This window comes from Glossina fuscipes, unplaced genomic scaffold, assembly GCF_014805625.2.
Source record: "Glossina fuscipes isolate IAEA_lab_2018 unplaced genomic scaffold, Yale_Gfus_2 0, whole genome shotgun sequence".
Classification (NCBI taxonomy): domain Eukaryota; kingdom Metazoa; phylum Arthropoda; class Insecta; order Diptera; family Glossinidae; genus Glossina; species Glossina fuscipes.
The window spans coordinates 28,366,614-28,390,573 of record NW_023998414.1 but is presented as its reverse complement, the minus strand read 5'-3'; the positions used below and the strand labels follow the sequence as shown (position 1 = coordinate 28,390,573).

The 23,960-nt window shown below is 32.5% G+C and overlaps 1 protein-coding gene across 8 annotated transcripts; it reads right to left on the bottom strand.

Moving 5' to 3' along the window:
- Positions 1 to 6,124: 6,124 nt before the first annotated feature.
- LOC119639439 (serine/threonine-protein phosphatase 2B catalytic subunit 3) lies at positions 6,125 to 21,376 on the bottom strand. 8 transcript variants are annotated; one of them, XM_038036863.1, is made up of 4 exons: positions 16,722 to 16,866; positions 16,560 to 16,661; positions 15,740 to 15,897; positions 6,125 to 8,454 (listed from the first exon to the last, which is right to left on the bottom strand). In XM_038036863.1, exon 4 carries the CDS (start codon positions 7,996 to 7,998, stop codon positions 6,268 to 6,270), a length of 1,731 nt encoding a protein of 576 aa, XP_037892791.1. In that variant the 5' UTR covers positions 7,999 to 8,454; positions 15,740 to 15,897; positions 16,560 to 16,661; positions 16,722 to 16,866; the 3' UTR covers positions 6,125 to 6,267. The 8 variants fall into 8 exon arrangements, with proteins under 8 accessions (XP_037892791.1, XP_037892773.1, XP_037892751.1 ...); XM_038036845.1 differs by lacking the exons at positions 15,740 to 15,897; positions 16,560 to 16,661; positions 16,722 to 16,866 and adding exons at positions 20,579 to 20,742; positions 21,163 to 21,376; XM_038036823.1 differs by having other exon boundaries at positions 16,560 to 16,866.
- Between the last annotated feature and the right edge of the window lie 2,584 nt (positions 21,377 to 23,960).

The following is a 23,960-nucleotide window of genomic DNA, read 5'->3' as shown; positions in this document are numbered from 1 at the left end:
GTTTACTTTTTTATATAAATATGTAATATATTAAGTTGAATGTATGAACGTATGTCGTATCATGACCTTACAGGTGATTTGAAAATTTTTTATATTTTTATATAATTGTTTTACTTTTTTTATTTCAAATAATTTTACGTCTTAACGAATTTGTGAAGAAAAATTATTTGTAATTAGTTTATGAATTGGAAAAAAGTATTGATTATATTTATACGTTTGAATTTTCTTCTTTTTTTTTTTTGTTTATATGTATATGGATGATTGCAATATATTTTAATACTATATATGGGTTTAATTTTTAATATACATATTTATGTATGTACATATACATACATATACGTATATAAATATATATATATATATATTAATATACATATTTTCAAATACTAAAAATCAGAAAAAGAAGGTAATTTTTTTAATTTTCTTTTTTATGAGGGGCAAAATTCATATAATTTAAATATTGCAATGCTTTTTTAAATTTCTGTTTTCTGTTTTCTGTTTTTTTTTTTTCTTCTTTTTTTTAATTATTGTATATATTTGAAAGTATTTCTCATATTGTTGTCGTTAGTCTAACTGCTGCTTTGAATGGTGTTTTGTTGTTGTAGTTGTTGTTCCTTTCCTTGTGATTGTGATTAATGCAAGCAATAATTATAATATCTAAATATTTGAAATATTTTTTTAATATAATTGTTTGCTTTGTTTGTTGGTGTTCAAATATTTATGTGGTTTTTTTTCTTTTTCTCTTACTTGTATTTTTGGCGTTTTTCTCGTTTTGTTTGAATTTTTTAGTGCAAAGGTATTTTTATTTTTTTATTTTTTTTATTATTTTTTTTTTTATTAAATAAACAGGTTTTTGTTGCTTTATGTTCTGTTAAAAGAAAAAAAAAAAAAGTTTTCCTCTTTTTTTGTTAGAAATGTTCTTTCACTAAACGTTATCTGTTAAGAATTTTTCTGGAAAGAGCTTCTACCATTTTTTTTTTTTTTTTTTGTTTCTAGTGAATTATATTTCACAACCTTTAGAAAAAGAAAAAACAAAAAATAAATAAATAATAATTATACTCGTCATTAGTTACAAATTAGATTTACTAATCGTTTTTCTTTATAACGTATCGAACGTACGCTTTACGATATTTTTCAAGCATCAATGGAACTCGGAAAACATAAAAAATTGATAAATAAGAAGCTGAAAATTGAGTACGTCGCTACGTCATGTTTGTAATTCAAGAAAGGTCAAATTTCAATTAAAAAATAATTAAGTTAAGTAAAAAAACCAATATTTAAATTTTACTTTAATAAAAGCATCAACATAACTAGAAGACTAAGCGGGTAACTGAAGCGGTGAGTATAAGTAATTAACTGCCTACCGTTTGTACAACCCGCCCAACGTCTACTCATTTTATTTACAATACGTAAAACCATGTTCACGTCACTGCCTAAACAATGAATATGTTATAAAATAGGAAAAAATTTTGAAACAATATGTGTACGCGATTAGCATATATATCTGTTAAATTTTCAACAACAATTTTGATCGCCAAAAGTACTAAGCCTTCAGCAATTTAAAATTCATCGGTACATATCATTTTGTCCCGCACGCGCCACTGCCAATTAAGTCAATTAGTCAAAATGGTGCAAGTCATTTATATGAAAAAACATTGAAAGGGAATTATTGCAAGAATTAAGATAAAGTCATTTTCTATTTAATAAATATTAAAGTTTTTTTTTTTTTATTTTTTTAGTATCAATACACATACATATGCTATAAGTTTTGAATATATTTAAAGGACATCAAATCTCTCTGACAAATAATTATATATGCAAATATGATTTTAAAAATTAATGATAAATTGCTTTCGGATTGACAATATATATTTACGTATACGTGCTTCCGTCTTTACCTCTGGTCCTGAGATTATCGTAGTAAGCTTGTAAATTGTATAGAAATTAATTATATAAGTTTTTGCCGCTGAATAGTGAATAATGCATTTTTTCGGTTTTATTTTGTGTTTGACAAGAAAATATCTCCTCACTGCAGGTTCAATATATTTTAGGCGAAAATTGTATTAATCATTTTGTTTCTGAAATCAACTATCGGACGAGGAGTGCGGGAAAATTGAAGAAATGAGACTTGCTGGTATGAAAGCAAAGTGGGCATAGCAATTACGGATAAGTTAAGAGATCCTGCGAACTATGGTCGCATTAGGCGCAGTGTACGTATTACAATCGTATTCGACATATAACAACTTTATGAGACTATGAATTGTGGGGAAATAAAGGTAGAATTAGGCCTAAAAATTTAACGTAACGTGATGGCGTGTGCAGCGACTTCACACCATGGCCAGACCGCACTTAAGCCAGTGCCATAAAAATGTCCATCTTGCGTTTGCCGGCAAGTACAAATTTCGGTAGGAAATATTCAAAATTATTATATCTAGTGATGAGAAAAAGGTTTAATTTGGACTGAAAAGAGCAGGGATGTGCGATATCCTACAAGTGCAACCATGATGGTGGATCGCTTGGGGCATGAAGAAAGTCAAAAATATGCTTTCTAAGCGAAAAACATGGTTATGTCCGATACCGATTCATATAGATTCTGGCAAGGGGCGAGAGAGACATCCCATCATATTCAATATGAATGTGAGATCATCTGCAGAATTAGACACTATGTGTTTGGCGAGCATTTTAAAATGCCGCACACGGTAGGGTGCTCCTAATCCTGGAAAGTGGCGGGCTAAGGGCATAAGCGAGTACAATAAATCTACTAGGTCGCTATACGGTTCACCCACGCAATTGATGATAATAATAATAATAATAATAATAATAATAATAAGACAATACCGTATTAATTACATAATACTATGGTTTAACAATACGAGTTAATATTAAATTGAATTATTTTCTTTGAGTTACATATGGAATGAGTTTTTTTTTTTTTTTTCTTATAGAAGATGAATTGAGGATATGTAATTTTTGAAACACACACACAAATACAAAAAAGCAAAAAAATTCGTTTTACAAGCTAATATTCAAAAAAAAAAAAAAAAAAAGCAATGCACATATAAATATTTGACAGGGATGTGTCAAATCTCTTTAGGATAAGTACATATCTGTAAGAAATGGAATAAAGCTTTCGTGCTTCTCTCTTCGTTTTTCTTATATATATATATATATATGCGGAGATATATGCATAGATGATATGCATGTTCAACGCTTGTGAGGAAGAAGTTTCATTTAAAATCTCTAAAATAAATGAAAGATGTTCGCGTTCTCTCGCTCGCCCAATATCAAGGTAAGCACTTAGCATAGGGATGAACGGAATCCTTATGAACGCTAGTAGTACGCTAAGCAGTTGTCGCATCTTTTTCGAATATTTTAATTGAACTGAAGATTATCTCCGTCCGACTTTTCTCGCTATTCGCTAGGAGAGGAATATCTCTTTTCCCCGAGCCAGAGATAGAATATATTTGATATGAAAACCTCTGCACTAACACTTTAAGATCACAGTTGTGTTCTAATGCCTATTTTAACATGTGCAGGCATTCTCCTAACAGGACGAGGCTATTCGATTCGATTAAGAGTAATTTTATTGCAACATAAGCAAGTTTCGTTAATTTTTGTAGAGAAAAAATGCATGCCGTTTAATATAAAAAACAAAAAAATTGGAAATAATTTCAAATTAAAAATTTCAAATACTAATTAATTATGGAAAACAAGTTTACTTTTTCATAGGTGAAATGGAAACGACGGATGCAACGGATCATTCGATCGAATGAGGCATTAAGCATTGAGGTATGTATGGACTTTGGCATACAACATAAAATAGGCGTGTTAGGCAAATATATTGGGCGAACATTTTTGCGTATAAAGTGTGACAAAAAAGCTAAGTTCACCTCGCTTACGTGAGTAAGTCATGTAAGTCGTGTAAGTCATGTAAAGGTAACTCGAACCGAATTATAAATTTTATTTATATATAATTCGATAACAAAAACGTAAGGTGTTCATGAATACATCGAATCTTAATAAAGTGGATGATTCGATTATGTACTTATTGGTTTAATAAGAGAGAAAAATAACATAGCCTACGCCTATGTAAGCGTAAATGAAACTGAAACGATCAGTTGTCATACTTCATTAACACACAGACGGTGGCAGTCGTATGTATGACTGCCCGTTGTCTATAATTAGCATTATGCTTATATATGTATTAGGTTAACACTTTGATTTTTGGTTTTGTCAAGTCTTAGCCAAATAAAAGGTGGCTTAATTGGGCAGAATCAAGTTATTACTAAGAAACTTTATGTTATCATCAATTAAATGTGTTGTTGTTTTTATTTTTTATTTTTTCTTTGTTATTATTTGTTTTGGTTTTTATTTATTTATTATATACGTGTGTACGTATATATAAATATATAATTGAAATTGAAAAAAGAATTGAAAGAAAATGACATTTTTTTAATCGAAAATAAAAACAAGTTATTCATGTTGAAATTAAAACAATTTTTTATTTTAAAGTATTCATTTAATAAATTGAAGATTAACAGTTATAAATATGAAATGAAATAATACAAAAAAGAAAGAAAGAAAGAAAAAAAAAAAAAAAAAAAAAAAAGTCAGCAAAATATTAATAAAGAATACAGTCAAGCCGTTTGTTTATGAAATAAATTTTCAATTTAAAAAGAGAGATTCATTTTAGTTGAATAGAGAAAGATATACGTAATTGAAAACGTTATTCAAAAGGAAAGCTTGCTTTAATGTTTGTTTATTCGTTACTTTTTAATTTATGTATATTTAAGTAATCTCTGGTTTATCGGTTTTTGTTTTGTTTGTTTATTTGTTTTTTCATTTCTTTTGGAATTTTTTTTAATTTATTTATTTTTTTAATTAATTTATATTGAATAAAAACTATATATCATAATTAAAATGATGGCACATAAAAGACAGAAATGATCACCAAGATGAAGTTTAACGTGCATACGCCCGATTAAGGCTTTCAATTATTTCGTTTCTGTAGGGGAAGGCAAAAAAAAAAAAAAGAGTTCACATAAAATAAGTAGCAAACATGGAATGGGTGACAAGTTAGATAGAATTAAGAGAGAGAGAGAGAGAGAGAGAGAGAGAGAGAGAGAGAGAGAGAGAGAGAGAGAGAGAGAGAGATTTCTTTTTTTTTGCATAATTAATTAACAATCCATTTGTAGGTAAAACAAGATTTTCTGATGCAATGAATATGATATTAAGGAGTTTCGAAGGGAAAGCATAACAATATATATATATATATATATATATATATATATTGCAATACAGGAACTGTATTGTACTTAAGTAGAAAAGTATGAAAATCGTGATAGAAGAAGAGAAAGACGAATAGAACGATAGGTACAAGATAGGTACAGGAGCTTTAAAAAGGTTACAATGTTTACTTTTTAGATTTATAGATCAATTTATAAAGCTAACTAGTTTTCTTTTATTATTTTTTTTTTCTTTTCTCTTTTTTTTTTTTTTTATTACTATTAAAAGATTGGTTTTCAGATTTATGAAAAATTTGTAGATTTGGTTTTCTTTTAAAGTATTAACGTGTTTTGTTTTTCTCTTTCTTCATTATTTTTTTTTTTTTTTTTTTTTTTTTTTTTTTTTTTTTTTTTAATTCAATTTACTTCGATTGCATTTAATGTTTAAGTATTTATTTTTAAAAGTAATTAATTTTTCTTTTATCATTATTCACTAGTTTTAAAGAAAAACCCATTCGTTTCGCTGCTTATATAAATCGCTTTTTTACTTTTTACTTATTACGTTTTTTTTCTTTTTTTTTTCATAGAAAATAGATTTGTTTTTTTTTTTTTTTGTTTGGATTTTTAGTTTAGTTCAACTTAAACTGATAGGAAACTTAATCAAACAGCAACATGAGCCTCAAGGGTTTATAAAACAATTTTGGTTGTTTTCTTTTCTTTTTGTTTAAATTTTGATTGTGTTTTTGTTTTTCATCCATACATCGCATACACAATCATACTCATCCGACCATTCACCCATAAAAAGCTTAATGATTTTTGTAATTTAAAACAATAGAAAAGAAAGAATATAAATACATAACAAGGATGTGCTTAAAAAGTTTTAAAGTAAACGTTAAAGGATTTCTTGTTTTTTTTTTTTTTTTTTTTTTTTTTGTTTTTCTTTTCTTTTTTTGGTTTTGCTCTGGCATTCAGTTTGCTTTTAAATCGTAAACTAACAAAATGTACTTGTTAACCGTATAGTAAGATATTTATTGACTTAGAATTATCCATTGATTGCATTTGCATTGGCATTTGCATTGGCGTTGGCATTGGCCGTGGCAGCTGCTGCCTGTGACAATGACTTTTGATCCTCCTCGGAGGGTGAGGGTGTGGCATCTCGTCTCGGTGGCATACGTTCATTGACCGCATCCAAACCTTTGGCCTCGGCAAATGAGGTGATCTTATGATTTGGCGAAAAGCCTTGCATGGCATTTTTCAAGGATTGTTTGCCGCCGGATAGCGCACCCAAAGGTAACGCCCCGGTAGGTGTGAGACCTTTGAGCTGTAGCACTGATTCGGATTCCTCGCGCAATACTGAGAAGACACGTGCCATTTTGCCAATGGCTCGTATCTTATTGCGTATAACTTCCTTACGCAAAGCCGCCTCATCATCAGAGCCTGGCTCCTCGTTTTCTTCGGTCATAAGTTCATCGTCTGAGCATATGTTCAAGACATTAACTAACATTTCCGTAACTTTCTCGCCCACAAACGGTAATGACCAGGTGAACACATCCATAAAATTGGGAAGCCAATACGGATGAGGTGAACAATTAAACTGACGTATATTCATGACATTGTTCTCATATTTGAGCACGGCCGCCTTATTATTATACACATCTAAATAGTTGGGTGCCGAAAATATCGTTATCAATGAAGGGAAGCCGGTGGTTTGGCTTTTGCGGTACATACGATAGCCGGCGTCCTGCGCCTCGTGAGCCCTTATTATGGAAAGCAGATTGTTGTTCTGCAGGAAATCGCAACAAGCCGCGTAACTGTAAAAGTACGAACACCCGCGCACCGAATTGTGCGTATAAAAGTCCGAATTTTTCTCATTACCGAAATCTTCTAGCGGATCCGACCATAACAAATCGCACATTGGCCCAAATGCGGGCGGTTCTTTGAAACGATCTAAACGCCTTATATCTTCCAATTCATGCACCTCAGGCGATAATCCACCATGTACACATAGAAATTGCTGATTCATTAGAGCCGCCAGCGGCAAGCAATCGAATGCATCCATACAGGCATCATAAACGCGTTCCGAGTACTTAATTTTGCACTCTTGCTTAAACGTAAAATACTCCGTTAGATGGCGACACTCATGATTGCCGCGCAATAAAAATAATGTATTTGGATAAGTAATCTTCAGCGACCAAAGATATAAAACGCATTCAATGCTAAAATAGCCCCGATCCACGTAATCACCCAAAAATAGATATTTCGTGCTGGCCGGTGAGCCACCGATTTCAAAAAGTTTCATCAAATCATAAAACTGACCGTGTATATCACCGCATACGGTGACCGGGGCTTCGATATCGATCATAGTTTTCTCCTGACGTAATAGTGCTGCACCCTCATGTATAATACGCAAGGCAGCTGCTTCCTCTATACGACCCTCCAATATAAAATGCTGTTTAAGTACATCATGATGCGGTTTACCAGTGCGCGCATCAAATACATCGTTTACTGTTAATTTACGTGCCGGCGGAAAGGGTACACTATCGATGACGCGCTCTTTGGTATTTAAAGGTGGTTTCTTGGTGGGACTTTGATGAGCATTAGTCCCGCCTCCACCGCCGCCACCACCTGCACTGCCAGTAGCAGTGCCTGTTTTGTTAGCGGTTGCTGACTTGTCATGTGTACCGTTATTATTATTAGTTGTCGCCGATCCCTGATGGTGCGGAGACTTTTGATTTTGACTTGGTGGATGCTGTTGTGTTGCCGACGAAGACATAATAATCTCTTTTATTTTGTTTCAATTATTCTTGATATATATATATATATAATGAATTTTCCCTCTATAATCTCTCTAACGTCGAACGTATAAGGAAATTTAATTTCGTTTTCTTCTTCTTATTCTTCTTCTTAATTCTTTATTGCTCTCAACTTGTTGTTTCTTTATATAATTTGGCTACAACTTGAGCTATTTTCTTTCTTCCTTGATTTGTTTTTACTTTGCTTTTAATATCTAATAATATATAGGGTATGCTTGCGTACGTGTGGTGGATTAATTGGTGGCGATGTGATTTAAGGCGTTTCCGTCTTATCACCCCGTTATAAAAACGACCGAATAGTTGAATCTATTTACTGCCCTTTGAGCTCCTTTACTTACTTAATTGTTCTTCTTTTTCTTCTTCTTCTTCTTCTTACCAATAATAATACAGTATATTTAAGAGTACGTCACAGTGACCTGTAATGAATGCAATTTAATCAGTCCTTGTTAAAATCTTTTTATTTCACAAAGCATAAACCATAAACCATAACATAATTTATTAAAGATTTTACATATAACATAGAACATAGAAAGTCGATTTGCATAAATATTGTGATGATGCTTATCATTATATTAGGGCGAGTTATAAGTAACTTCATTAAATAACAAAATTATATTAAATTAATAGTTCATTGTAAGGTACTCAACCTTTTTTGTTTGGGGTGGATTTTGCTCCAGGATTGCCTATAAAAAGTTGAAGTCAAAGTCGGAGGGACAACCCGCCGCCTTTTAAGGTTACACCTTCAGAACGGAATTTCACAAACCAATTTCTAACTAACCCAAATCAATTATCAATTCCAGTTCACCGTGTACGCTACACATTTTTTCAGCTGTCTTCGCCTTAGCGCTATTGCCTTGTTTGAATTCGCAAAGCATTACTTGTTGAATATACAACTTTTTTCTTGACATGTACCACGCACCATATAAAACAGTTCGAGTGAATGGTGAAAACAAAAACTCGTTTATTTCGGTGACTTATTGTTGGTGACAATACGAACAATAGACTCTATCTACCAGCATCGGAAGTAACTTATGATTCGACCTAATATTTTAATAGGATTTTCTAAATTCTTTAAATGAAATATTCTGATTCTGTTTAAAGACATTTATTGTTTAAAAATGATCACAAGCTAATATGTACGGTATGCACATCTATAAGTCCTCGATATATTCGAAATATTGAAAAACTATATTGTTATACAATTTTGGCGATACGTTGTAAAGTAACGTGCATACTAACTGCTAGTCTACATATATATGTATATATATATATATATATATCTGATTAAATGAATTCAAGTTTGGATATTTTACGAAAACATATTGACCTCGCGTTGTCTCTGACACCGTTAGAACACCGATTCTGATTGATATAAGAAATTAGTTGCGTTTTCCATTTTGCTTAAGTCATTTCGACTTTCTACAGACCCACCGTAACGAATGCATTCAATTTGTTATATGAAATTTTTGAAAACGCTTAGAAATATTAGGTATTTGCAAGAATTTTGATCACTGTTTCACTTGAAAAAGGCATTTATTGTTGAAAATTGGTACAAAATAAATAAATCAAAATAGTTTCCATCATTTTGTACCAAATTTTCCAATACTTTTGACAACACGGCGATATCGTGTCGAAAGAACTTATATTGATTTAAGAGTGATCCATCCACCGACCCATCTTTGTACTTCTTCCCCAACTTTGCGAACCTGCATGCCAGCCAAGTCGTACTTTATCGATCTGAGCAAGTGGTAATTAGGCGGCGCCATATCTGGGCAGTACGCTGGGTGTGGGCGAACTTCGCTTTCGAGCTGCAACAGTGTACACTGTACAGCTGTTGTAAAAATGACATTTTCAGGCAATTGGTGTCGCCAATTTTACACTGTTGCAACCAAAATCGGCAAATGGAGATATGATGGAACAACATAATCATAAGCCTCTGAACGTGTTTGGCGGTCATCGGCAGCCACCTCTTCTTAAATCGCCAAGCAAAAATCTTGTACTTACACTATTCAATTTCTTGTATGACGGCAATGTTCTAAGCTTCACATAACTCTCACATCTGCATAGTTGCACATAGATAATGCACAATAGTACGTGTAGCATGTGTGTTTATAATATATTCGCATTTTCAATAGATGTGTATAGAAAACATGTAAATTTTACCTCGGACGGGGCTTTGGCCTTCGTTGCTACTAGTGCTCCGTTTCTTGAAGTTTTATTAAAATTAATACGGGATAAGGGAATGATTTCCCCACAGAAAGAAGTAAGAAAAGAGAAAGAGATAGAGATAGAGAAATAGACGGAAAATGAATCACTCGCTGTAGCTACAATCAAAGTAAAGTCTAGCGCACGTGAAATTTGAATCAGCGATTACTGAGTAGGGTCTTGTACGCCTTAGGCTGATTGTTGTGTTGAAAGCACAATTGCCATTCTAAAGTTGCCTGAGTTTTTTCGCTTTTATTCTCTTAAGAGTATTTGTGAAAATCTGACTTAATGCATCTAAGATTCGCTTAACGTTAACGTAAATCTCTCCGTGGGAAGGAGAATTTTTCCTTATCACGTATGCTATTAGTAATTGTGTATGCTGCCTATAGTAAGGTTATAATGTAATAGCAACACTATTTGTATGTAATATATATAATAAATATGTGTGTATGTTTATAAGCAATTAGTTGATGCTTACAACGGTGACTTCAACCATTTAATATATTTTTAAAGTAAAAAAATTAGGTCACCTTCATAATCATCGGTCAATTTCACAGAGTGTAAACGTTCACGCGCATATAAAGCTTATATAGAGCGATTGCTTGCATTTAAAAAAGTGAAAGAACTATTATTAAACTATGAACTTAATTAAAAGTCAGGGGAATAGGAACAGGTACGCACGTAATGTAATGTAATGTCATCGATAAGTTTGAGCCTAAGTATAGTAAGTATTTTTCCATATTTTAATGACTTTCTTTTTCAAGGTTCTTTTAATAATCACCTCAAACAGTTTGCTTCATTAAATGCTTAATTATTATTAAAATTAATTGCTTTCTTCCCTCGCATAAACACACACAAACACAAACACAAACACACATCTAAATATTTATATGAATATATCAAAGTTAAGGCGAAGACTTCATCCATGCGGTGCCAGTCACACTAACCTCAACAACAACAATAATAATAATAACATTTTTACATATCTGCATATGTATGTATGCAATCAGCCCATCTGCTTCATTTTCTATGCCTTGACTTTCGTTGCACACACAACGTATTTATGATTATGAATAAAGTAGAAAATATATGGAAAAAAAAAAAAAAAAAAACACTGACACACGCACTTATATGAACATGTTTCCGTTCCCTTCCATCAGCATACTTATGTCACAGAATTTCATACTAAAACGAACCCAGACAAGGCAACTTCCAACTATAAAAAAAGTCAGTAGCACCAGCACTAGCACCAGCAACAACAGCAACAACAACAGCAACAACAATGAATACCAATTACAAAAAAGTTTTAAAGAATATATGTTTTCGAGAGTACATGGGAAAAGTTATTGTATACATTATTATATACATGCGATATGTTAAGTTAACGATATGAACAATTAGACAAGTGTCGTCGCTCAAAAAAGTGAAAGTTTATAAACTAACAGAGGTAAGCAAAAAAGTTACGCTCGACTTTGGGACAAACTTTTGATATCCATCATCGCTATCTCAAACTAATGCATTATAAGTAAAAATAATCAAAAAAATATTTTGTTAGAATACGGGCGCGCGTCAATTACTCTATCAGAGTCGTCGTTATTCAGGCAGTAAAGTTTCCTCACTCTGTAAACGATCTTTTCAACATGCGTATATGCATATAGAACCGTTTTAGTCTTGCAGCATGCTCGGAAACAAAGACTGAATAGCTCTGGCTTTGATAATTCATGAGACAATAACGGGACGAAATTAGGGTGGGGTACTGGCGAAATCTAGCTAGAGCTTTCACTTTTTTTTCTGATACCACGAGTGGTGCTGGTGGTGGGCATATTCTTTGCCATAAATTCTCGCGTTCTTTAGTGACCCGATCTGTGTGCAACGTAACACTATGACCACACTAATTCCACTTATTAGTTTTCGATGTCACGATCAAACCTTATCTTTTAGATCATTCTCGAATGTAAGTAAGTCTGATCAGAGGCTTTATTTTTCTTTTCTGCTTTTCTTTACTATGCGATTGGTCAGATCTCATCGATCTCGATTTGCATTAAAACTGAACGATGGAGCAGAGGGAGGGACAGGTATACATAACAGCCTGCAACTAATCATGTCCAGGGTGATGAGTGGCATTTTCTCATACCCTGTGCAATCGAGCAACGTTAGTTTAAGACTCCACAGCATGAACCCACGTTGAACATATAAAAAAAAAGAAAATCTCCTCTTTAAACTATTAAAACATTCTGAATTGTACGCTACGACTGAACGACCCTAGCATCAATCTTGCCTGAAAAACTTTTGAACCTCGTTATTCCAGAATCGATTGGTCGTAGTCTTGCTGAATGTCATCTCGTTACCATCGACTGTCGACGTGGTGTAATGCGAAAACTTAGATGAAAAGTCCAGCTTAGATTGTAATGAACACAAGCCGACCGCTCGACAGTTAGCAGATTCCCCAATAAATTATCCTATTCCACGCAATGCATTCGTGTCTTCTCGTTGTTTTCTTTTGTCCATCTCGTGATTTCATGCAATTGTTTACGTGCAAACCTCTGCAAAAATCCACAAACCGTTATTTTTTTCAAATTTTTTCCGCACTTGTTCTACGTTCAAGATTGAAAAGGTCAGCTTGCTGATCAAATTTTAGAGTGGCTTCACCTATCTTTTCGCAAAAGTGGAAAACGGATAGTAACCATAAAGAGGATTAACGAGTACGATTGAAATGTGTTTCCATTAAACCATTCACAAGAGCATGATGAGAAGGTTTCCGATCGATTGGCTAATAAAAATGTGTTTGAAATTATTCCTAGTTAGACGTACAAACAAACATAGATACACGTTAATACGTACTAAGAAGGGTGTTTCGTTTAACTTGATCAACTCGTGCGGACAGTTTACATTAACGATTTTTGAAATGCGATAATTTAACTGAAAGGCTTCATCTCGTTTACTTAGTAAAGTCAACGCATTTGCAAAAAACGTTAATATATTCAGCAGATTCGGTAATGGATGCAATTAAAAAAAAAAAAAAAAACATGAAACTTTCTCTCGGTATAACAATAACGCTAATAAATCGATTTCTGTCATATGCCGGATTTCATATACAGATGTACAAATGCACACATCACTTGACAAACATTCGCATAATTTGAACTTCTAATCACCCTACTAAAATAAAAGTGCAATAGATTCGTTCGTATTTTTGTAAACAGCGATCGTTCGTTATTTCAACTAGCAGCAGGTTGCTGCGCGTGTGAGAATCGGTTTGCTTTCACTTTTCATTTCAATCAAAACCTTTTTTCACAAAAGCCCGCAAAATCAATAATAAAAAAAAACAAAACAAGGAAAATATTAAATGTTTTCGTTGGTTAAATCGCATTGTCACTCTTTACAGTGTGCAGAATAATCAAGCGAAAATCTGCTGTGAAAATTGGCCCTCTAATGGGAAAGGCCTATCCGATATTTATACAGATTTTGCGTAAACTGTGGTCATCACTAAAACGGAAAATAAATGTTGACTTAATAATTACATGAAGATCTTGGAAATTGAACGGAGGAGCATTATAAAAGTCATCGATACCTAGATCTGATTTTTAAGGGGAATCCCCTCTTACGTATTGTGTAGACCTTTCAACATTGCAATGGAATTCTACTTCTTTAAGGAAAACCTTACGACTGAAGGTGCTTACAAGGTTAAATCGTGCAATCCTAATAGGGCTACCGAAGCAAGTGCTTGCAAGGTTAAAAAGTGCATTCTTAACAAAGATGCCGATGCAAGGTTGAAAACTGCATTTCTTACAGGGATACCGAAGCAAGTGCTTGCAGGGTTAAAACGTGCAGGGATACCGAAGCAAATTACAAATCGAAACACTGCCCCGTTAAAAAGAATTTCAAGGTTTAATAATTATGTAGGAATCAAAACTGCAGGACTTCTTTTGATTTTACAAATAGTTATAAGTTATTCCATAAGTTATTCGACTAACTTGCCGAGTAGGCAAGAATCTCGACTAGCAACTTCATTGGTCGTGGGTTCAAATTTCAAGTGCGGTAGAGTTTTTAATAAAGCCGAACGCCTTAGATGCTAGTGCTTTCAAGACTTTATTCTTAGAATCTATTCTCTGGCTAAATTTATAATAATAATACTAAGTTATTCCTATATATTAAAAGTAGGATAAGTGTATTTTACTTCGTCCTCGCAAGCAGTTTGTAATACGTACGAACGGAATGGAATGGGAATAAGTTAGCTAACATACTTCGAATGTGATCAACTAAGCGATTGGCAAAGCCAAGTCCATTCCGAGCAGAGACATAGTCGTTTTTCTTCTGAACTGGATCGAATCGCCGGATAGGTTAACACTCCATCGTTCAAAATAAAATCCGTCATCATCCGCTAGCTGCCGAATTAGGCATATTTTAAAGGAAAACCGTCGACGGCCGCTGACGATAGTTCATTTATGTTAAGTACAGACATTTCCATTGTAATTTTTAGCCGCTAGGTCCTTTCTTTATTATTCGAAATATGTATTTGGGTTAGTGACATAAATGACTTAATGAATGGATATTGAATTATAACGCCAAGAGATATTAGGATTTTTATTTAGGCGAAGGTAAGGACGTCTGAAATAGCCGTCGGGGCGTATTTTATTGAAAGAGCAACATTTTCCGGAGCAAAGAAAAAAATTTTACTTCTCATAACTATCGTATGCTATTGTATTGACGTTCGCGTTTGTAATGAGAATCTTTCACGGACTTTAACGGGTCGTCCAAACTCAATAGCTTCAATTTCCCTTTCCTTTTCATCTATCGGGATATAATTGCGGTATATGGAATCTTTTGTGTTAATACTCAGTTCAATTAATGCGCATAAGTGAAACATGAAGATCTAAATAGAGGAGTAGTTGGAAATAAGCTTTCGACAATTCGGGGATATGAAGTTTTCATGTCAGTCAATCGCAATATTGATATACGTATATTGCGTAATTGGAAAATTTCTTGCGATTTTATTGCGAATAATATTTCACCAAACAAGTTTGTCAGCCATCTGCCAACGAATGTCGGCGTGTCAATCAGCTTTACGTTGGTCGTCATCAAGCGTATTTGGCCTAACAGAATGCGGTAACGCGTTCACGGAAAATTTCACCAATTTTGGCAAATGCTTTCTGCTACAACATTAGTTCCACACACAGCACATATACTTCTGGATGTTTTTGTAGCTCTCTTCGCTTTTTCGAATTAAAAAACAAAGTAAAATGTGTCTTACATGTTCACTTCTTACTTACATCGTCACTACTATATAAATTTAAGCCGATCACTTTGTAAGTTTTTTTGCAAAATAAACATTAGTCCGAGCTACATGCATACCTTTAACCTTAATTATCTGGGTAACTCGCTGGAAAATGTTATTTTTATCTGGTATCGGGAAAACCGAGCAAAAAAGTCCCCAAATAAATAAACAATGAGATGACATGACCTGCAAGACGTTCGAACTTTTTATTTTAATATTACCTTCGGACACATAAGATGAAATCGATTTCTCTAGGTGAAGAGGTGCGCCGGTAACTCTTTTTGAAAGTGCAATGTGTTCAGGATTGTCGTGCTTAAAGCACGAAGAAATTGCTGTTGCTGGCGAAGAAAAATTTCGATCACACTTTTCAAGCCACTTGCTAAGTTCGAACATTATTTTATATTTTTGAAAAACAAAGAAAAAGAAAAAAAATTGGATTGGATTGATAATAATAAAAGTAACGCCCACCCAAAGTCGCTGTACGTTGTAAACAAAGGATTTTCAGTTTCGAAAAATAATATGAAACACTTTTCGTTAGAGAGGAACATCCTGCATCCTGTCAGTCCTTGAAATCGTTGAACTTGAAATTTTAAAAGAATTGAACTTATTATCAGAATTCTCATAGAATTCGTAAAAAATGACGTAATAAAATTGAAATTTGCCGCGAATGCTACAATTGTCAATCGCATCGGGAATTGCATATCTAATGTACATAGACTTTCTGTCTGTCCATCTATCTAATTCCCAACTAAAATTCCAAAAATTTATAAAAAATGAAACGTTACATATAAATATATTGAACAGACAAAGTTTAATAGCGAACTAAATTTATCAAACAACACACCCACAGCTCGTCATGCCACTTGCAGTGTGCATGAAAGATTTTATAAACTATACGTATGCACCCATCATAAGAATGCAAATTTTTCAATTAAAGAAGATTTCGATGCAGACATCTGTTCGTCTATTTGAAGCTTCCACCGAAGCCCGATACTTGGCATTTGTGTTCTTTTTTACTTTTTTTCTTTGTTTATTATTCACCGAAACAAATTTCCGTGTAGCCGTGATTCTCTTACAGAAAGCGAACAATCGATCCCAATACGTGTCCGAATTCGTGCGGCGAATACTGCAATTAAGGCAATTCTGCAATCAAACAACATTTCGTATCCCACTACCTCCGCTTATAAACATTTGCATATTTACCGATTGTGAACGATTTTCAGCCGTCCATCCGGATGTTTCTTCTTTGCTCCCATTAAAAGTTATATAAAACAAAATGCGTTTCGATATAAATGTCTTATAATATATGACAATCAATTAAGAACGCAAAAGGTTCTAAATTCTAAATTTTTACCTGCGTTTTTTCTCTACGGGGAAATTCTTAGACGACAAGGTAAAGACTAATCAAGATGAATAAATTAATTTAACAAACTTTATATAAAGTTCTTTATACATATCATGCGAAAGCAGAACGAGTTGACGGGTATCTAAAGTTCGTTTTCGAAAGCAGCTTTCGTTGCTTCGTATCGTTTAAGCTAATATAGTGTAGATGGTTATGCATGTATCTGTACTTTAAGCAAATTTTAATAATATTTTTTTCATTCCATCTTTTTTTTTTTCTCTTTTCTTTTTGTTTTTTTTTTTTTTTCTTTTAATATTTTTCTTTCTTGAATAAGAGCCAATTTTCAAAAATTTTTTCATATTATTTTACAAACACCTGTAATACTTGGGTTTATTCGAACAATTGTTATTGCACACATTGAACTGTTGGCCGAGGTAAGATGTCGCAATTATTTGCATGCATTCATTTAATTACCCCGTATACGTGTATGTATTTAAGTTTTTGTATAGATAACAAGTGGGAAAATTGAATTCGATCGAAACCGAATCTTTCATACCCATCACCGTTTGTTTTTACCCCAAGAAAAGACAAAAAAAGAAGCAAAAGCACGAAATTCTCATGCTCTCTATAATACGGAGTGAGTGCAGTCGATTTCTTCTGTTTTCAAAATAAAAATTGTTTTCGCATAGGCATGTGGGCGTTGTAGGTGTGTCCTTTGAAAAGTTTAGCTCAATTCCAAATTCTTTTGCATCTCTTTACTTTCGCTGACGAGACGTTGCTTAACACAAATACTACAAAGTTGCGCAAACAGATCGATAGACAGACGAACAGGCTGAAATGTTAGGTGCGTTTTAGATTTAAAACTGGCCAAGAATTTCTATACTATATGGTGTTTATGAAGCTTGTTTCTACGCATTGTAAAGATATTGAAAAAATAATTAAATTTTTATACACTATAATATTGGGTAGGCGTGATCAATTTTTTCCATTTTTGTGCTCGAGTATTACAGCATCGCCCCTAGAATATGCGCTCGAATTTTTTGCGTACATTTATCTCTTCTAGCTTATGAGTAATGTGCAAAAGACCAATTTTTCATTCCATTTAAAAAACAGAGGTTTTCTCAGTTTACGTGATGTTGTGGGCGTGTTCTTCGATCGATTTGGCCCATTTTCATTAACAACCCGCGTGCAAGAATTTCCAATGTTTCTGCCCAAATTGAAGGCGATAGCTTCATTTTTGTGACCAGAAGAATATTTACAACAGACGGACATACGAACATGCTTAAATCGATTTACGATTTGATACTGATCAAGAATATATATATTTAAGGGGTCCTTGATGCTTCCTTCTGGGCGTTGCGAACATTTTGACAAAATGAATATACCTATCATTCTTCGGTGATGAGTGTAAAAAGACAGCATATGCATGCATGTAACATGCATATATATATATTTTGTATATGTATAGATAGTGATGGCAGACAATCCATCAGATATTTGCGGTGATGCTAATGAAATATAATATTTAAGAATTTTTGTTTGCTTGCATTGTATTTATTTTGCATTTCGTTTGATTACTTGTATGTGTTGGACAGATATTATATTATTAATTGCTTTTTTAATTTATTTTTAGTTAACTGTTGAGCACCGTATTTAATTCTAAAAAAAAAAAAAAAAAAAAAAAAAAAAAAAAAAAATTAATATTAAGAAGTCCCTTGTGATTAAAAGCGTAACGTAGGTGTAGGTGTGTGCAGACATTATTTACACACACACACACATATATATACACGCATATATTACAATATAATGAAATGAAACAATTATAATAATGTAAACCTTTTTAATGTTAAGCAAACAGAAAGTGTGACAGGTGTGTTAGTTAATACATGTTTACACAACATCCCCTCATTTTGTGTCTTTGTGTTGACGCTTTTAATGAATAATTGAAAATATGCAATAGAGCGTTGAAATAAACTAATTAAGGGAGAGAACACATAACATAAGGAAATTTTCTTGCAAATTTACTGTCTACTGCTAATTTGTTTAGAATGATGAATAATAGAAGTATCACCTATATATCAGTTTTAGTCACACCCACGCTACACTTTCCGTATTCCGTAATATGTGTTCCGCTGGCGGTGGTGAGAATAGTAATCTCAACGATTTCTTCTCTAATATAACGAAAAATCTGTGTTAATTGTTCTTTTTCCTTTCTTTCTCTCTCCCTCTCTCTCTCTCTCTCGCTGTCGCTGCATCTACCATCATTTCTTTTCCTTCTCCAATAGAAATTATAACGGTAATATTATTCATTTGAGCGATGCCTGAAGAAAAACATTGCAAATATATCCAAAGGAATCATATATATATATGCATATGCGTACACACACACATACATATATATATATATATATATATATATATATATATATAGATTGTTGTGTGTGTATATGTTCATGTATACACACAATGTTGCATACAGGTTGACTTAATTTTATGGGTCAATGATTTCGTGAAAAGGGAAGAAAATTATTTAGTACATAAACGCGCGAGGAAAAACAACATGGAAAAAGAGCCGACTGTTGCTAATATTGAGTTGGCTTTCGTGATGAGATGAATGTTGGGGTGCTGCCTCGCATTGTGCTCTTTTCATACGTTAAGCAGTGACAAAAAGAGAGAGCCAGAGAGAGAGCGCGAGCGAAAGGAAGATAGATAATAGAAAAGGAGGGTGTCCAAACGTAGGCGATGGAAATACAGCAGCTGATTTTGAACAGAACCAAATAAATGGAAAAACTGGCACAATTACCTGCAACACCTTCTTAACCTAAACGAACGAGCTGTCTGACAGATATGTAGGAAGAAGGCACAAGCAAGCAAACACAAAATAAATAAATAAAGTAAAAAAAAAAAAAAACAACTTGCGCGCACTCACAAGCAGACACACACACACACACACATTGATTAAACACCGATATCCCCGAGATTTATCCACATGCACTCGTTTGGTTGGTAAAATATATTTTTATTTTTTTTTTTGATTTCTATGAAGGAAAAAATAAGACTTACTACAAGATATATCTTTCGTTTACGCGAAATAAACATTTAGTGAAATAATGGATTTAGATTTTTGTTGCTTGTAATACAAAATTATACTGAGAATATAAATCGGAACAATTATTTTTAAAACAGATGAAACCGCGCACTTGTTTTGTATGCTACGCTATGAAAGTTTCAAATAAAACGACCCTCCGAAGAAGACTCCTGACCGATTGAAGCAATTGTGCGCTGACTGCTGTTGCTTTTTCTTCATACTCACAAAATCTCCGCCGTCGATTATTTTTAGCGCTGTCGACGTCGCAGTTTTTCCTCGTATCTTGATATCTACCTCTTTGATAGATTCCCCTCAGGTCTCTCCCCTTCCTAAACACACACACACATACACATACACAAACGCACACTTTTTCTTTTTTGTTACCATACAATAATCTTTAGAGTTATAAAAATTGAATATACATATATATATATATAGATACGTACATGTATATATATATATATATATATATATATATATATATATATGTATCCCCCTCTGATGACTTTTTAATATGTACTTAAATGAGGGAAAATTTTTGTGAATTAATAGTTTAATTAAAACACTTCTACTTATTATGCATATATATGTATACATACATATGCTTTTTCTATATACACATATACTCACAGAATGGTTCCCGTTAAAGAATTTAAATAAAAAGTAAAAGAAATGTGCATTTGTTTTCTTTCTTTTTCTTTTTATTAATAATTTTCAAACACACGTTTACTTTAATTCTTTATGTAAACAATTGCTTCTCTTTGGCTCGTTTGTGATTTCCTGCCTTTGTAAATCTTTACCGTACGAATAAAAGATAAAATGTAATAATAATTCAGATAATTCAGTGTTACAATAATGAAATTTAAGTAAATATTTCTGTTTCTAATTAAAATTCACAGCGCACACTTGTTATTGCTTGCTCCTGGTTGTTAGTTGTATTTGTACTTTTTCTTTTTTTTTTTTAGGGAGAGCTCAGCTGCGTAGACGCTTCTTTACGGATAAATAAATTCCTTCTCACTCATTCACCAATAAACAGTAAAAATATCTACTTTGGGACCTATGCTTCCTCTTATTTAAAATGTTCGATTTTATATATTCTTTTTTCTTCTTGTTGCTCTTTTTTTTCCTTTTTTTTCTGCTACGGTCACTATTCACTTTTTTCTGTATATATTTGATTAAAAAATTTTTCTTTTTTATTAAAATAATTTACTCACATATATCACCGATCGTTTATTGTTTGTAGTTTTGCTTATTTTAAGTAATAAATTTTTCCAAGAAACACCGTTTTTTTTCTCTTTTCTACCTGTGCAACCAAAAAACAAAAACCGAAAAATGTACTGTCCTCCGACTTATGATGACTAATTTTTTCATTTAGTCAAGTTGCGAAAACTGACATATGTACGGCATGAGGGATTGTAATGTGCTGCACGAGACGTTCTCTTTCTGATTGGTGCTCTCTTTGGACTAATTGGAGCATTTTCGAAAAATTTATTTGCACAATACAATTGGAATAGGAATAAAAAAATTGGGTAAATGTTTTTGTTCTTATACCCACCACAGGAATAATAAGTGCGTGAAAATACGCATCAATGTCAATATATTCGAAAAATTACCTCAACACAGTGCTTGCGTTATATGTTGTGCGTCACGTAAACTTAAGCACATAGCTTGTAGCATGTAAAGCAAAACCACATCTATTGCGTTTGCTCGCATTAAGGTTGATGATGTGAAAAATTTCTTTGAAAACAATTTTTTTTTCATTTTCTTAATTGTATTTTGTTTCAAGAAAAAAAAAATTGTTGTCGCATAGAAATAAATAGCAATACACTTTAGTTTAATGTTTTCTTCTCATTTTAATAAAAATTCAAATAATATAAGTTGATGTTTATTTTGCTTTCTTAAGTACACGAAGATGCACGCCGAAATTCACGCATAACGCAACGCAAGGTTTATAATGATCTACATATAAAGGTACAAAATCCGTTTTATTTTTTCAGCTCGTCCGCAACGGACACAGCAATAACGCAAGCATTGTATTTTCCCCCTAAACCAGTTAGCAAAAGAACAAATTTACTCGTCAAGTAAAGCCCTTGATGAAAAATTTAATCTTCCACTTGACAGGAATGTTAGATTAGGCACATTGTTCTTTTTTTTCTGTAGATGAAACTTATAAATATTTATTCAAAGCAATTTAAGATATACCATTTGATTAAGTAAAACAAATTATTGTAAGGTAGTTTATTAAGTATTAAAATGTAATCATCTCCTTTTCTTATTCGATTTAAAATTTGACATTTATACTTACCAATAATTTTTATACAATTTAAGCCGTATAATGTTATTCGCGTATTTAAGTTACTTGGTAGCCCTGGTGCGAGAGATGAATTTAAAAGAGCGTAGAAATATATTGAAATCAGCTTGCTTTTTCGAAAATGAGAGAATTTTTGCTTTTGAAGGGCATTGCCAGCAGAAATTTTGTTTTTTTGTTTTTTTGCCTAATAGCAATGAAAATAGGACGCACAAGAATAAAACTAGGACAATGAAAAATGAGTTTAATTGGCCAGAAAATTATCGATTTTTTTTTCGCATCACTTGTAGAAAACAGTTGGTTTTATCTAATGGTGGTGGTAAAAACTAGTTATGTTTAGAATATATGAAATAGAAAAACTAAGGTGAGTTTTCCGTGTCAGCAATTATAAAATAAATTTATGAAAATGAAAGTAAATCATGGAGTACTCATTTTTATTGTTTAGATGAGGGCTTTAAACGATTCTTAGTTTAATCAAAACAATACAGGAACATGAAGGAGGTTCTTAGTTTAATCACTACAATATGGGAACATGAAATAGAAAAGCTAGTTAGTTGGCAATAAAATTTTATTACAGAGTTGCTTCAATATTAGTAAGCCATTAAATATAATTTCTGAATTAAAGTTTCGTTAAAAATTAGAATATATAACTGAATTATGAGATCATTTACAAAACTAAAACTATGAGCGTAATTTTAACAGTTGATTAAGCTATTGTTAAACATCCTAAATAAGCAACTCTGCACGTTAGCTGTATGCAGTTCAATGAGTAGAGTACAATAACTTTTACTAGGCATCATTTATGCAGTAATTGCTGTGATTATTATTGTAAAATTTTATTTATTCTCAGACAATTCATCGAATACTCTTTACATAGTATCATTTATTTAAGTATTTCTGGCATTATAAGTGTAAGATTTTGATTTTATTTGTGTTGCATGTCTAAGAAAGAGAAAAAGAAATAGTGAGAGAATGCCCACATTTTAACAATTGCTTAAATGTATGTAAATCTGAACATATTCTAGCTATTTTGGTTTTTTATGCCTACTTTTATATTTTAATCATTTTATAATAATAATAAATAATAAAATTATTATAAAAATTTTAAAATATATTTTTCTCTAGAGTACATAGTACTCAGAGTAGAACACAACATTTAATTAAAAATATTGATCATATTATTTTAAATACGCGTAAGCATAGAAACCAGATAAAATTTGATGCTGATGATGTTGATTCAAGAATATATATTGTGTGTGGGATCTTTCCCTTTGAGGGTTGCAAACATTTTAATAAATGAATATATTTCTCGTCTCTAGCTAAGAAAAAATTATTTTTCTCTTTGATTAGTTGCGAGTTGCAGTTGCGAGTTGCGAGCTGCGAGACAGTTTCTAAAGAGTAAAATTAACTCTGCCTGTATATTTTTATGAGTGCCCTTTTTGACTTTTCTGAGACTAAAATTTACTTTGGTGTGCATATGAAAAGATTCATGTTCGAGTTCGTGAACTGCATACATTTACAACACACACGTTCGAGTTCGTGAGTAGACGTTCAAAAATAACTTGTTCTGCTATGAAAATTCGTACATAATCTCTCTATTTCTCTTATTTTTCTTATTTTTTTTTGAACTTTTGAACGGTAAAGTTTTTGTTGTCGCGCGAGCTTGTGCGAGTTGTTGATAAAACGTCGAGTTGCTACGAGTCG

Excerpts from the sequence above, each read along its gene's own strand:
- LOC119639439 (XM_038036845.1), bottom strand. The coding sequence starts at position 7,998 with ATGTCTTCGTCGGCAACACAACAGCATCCACCAAGTCAAAATCAAAAG.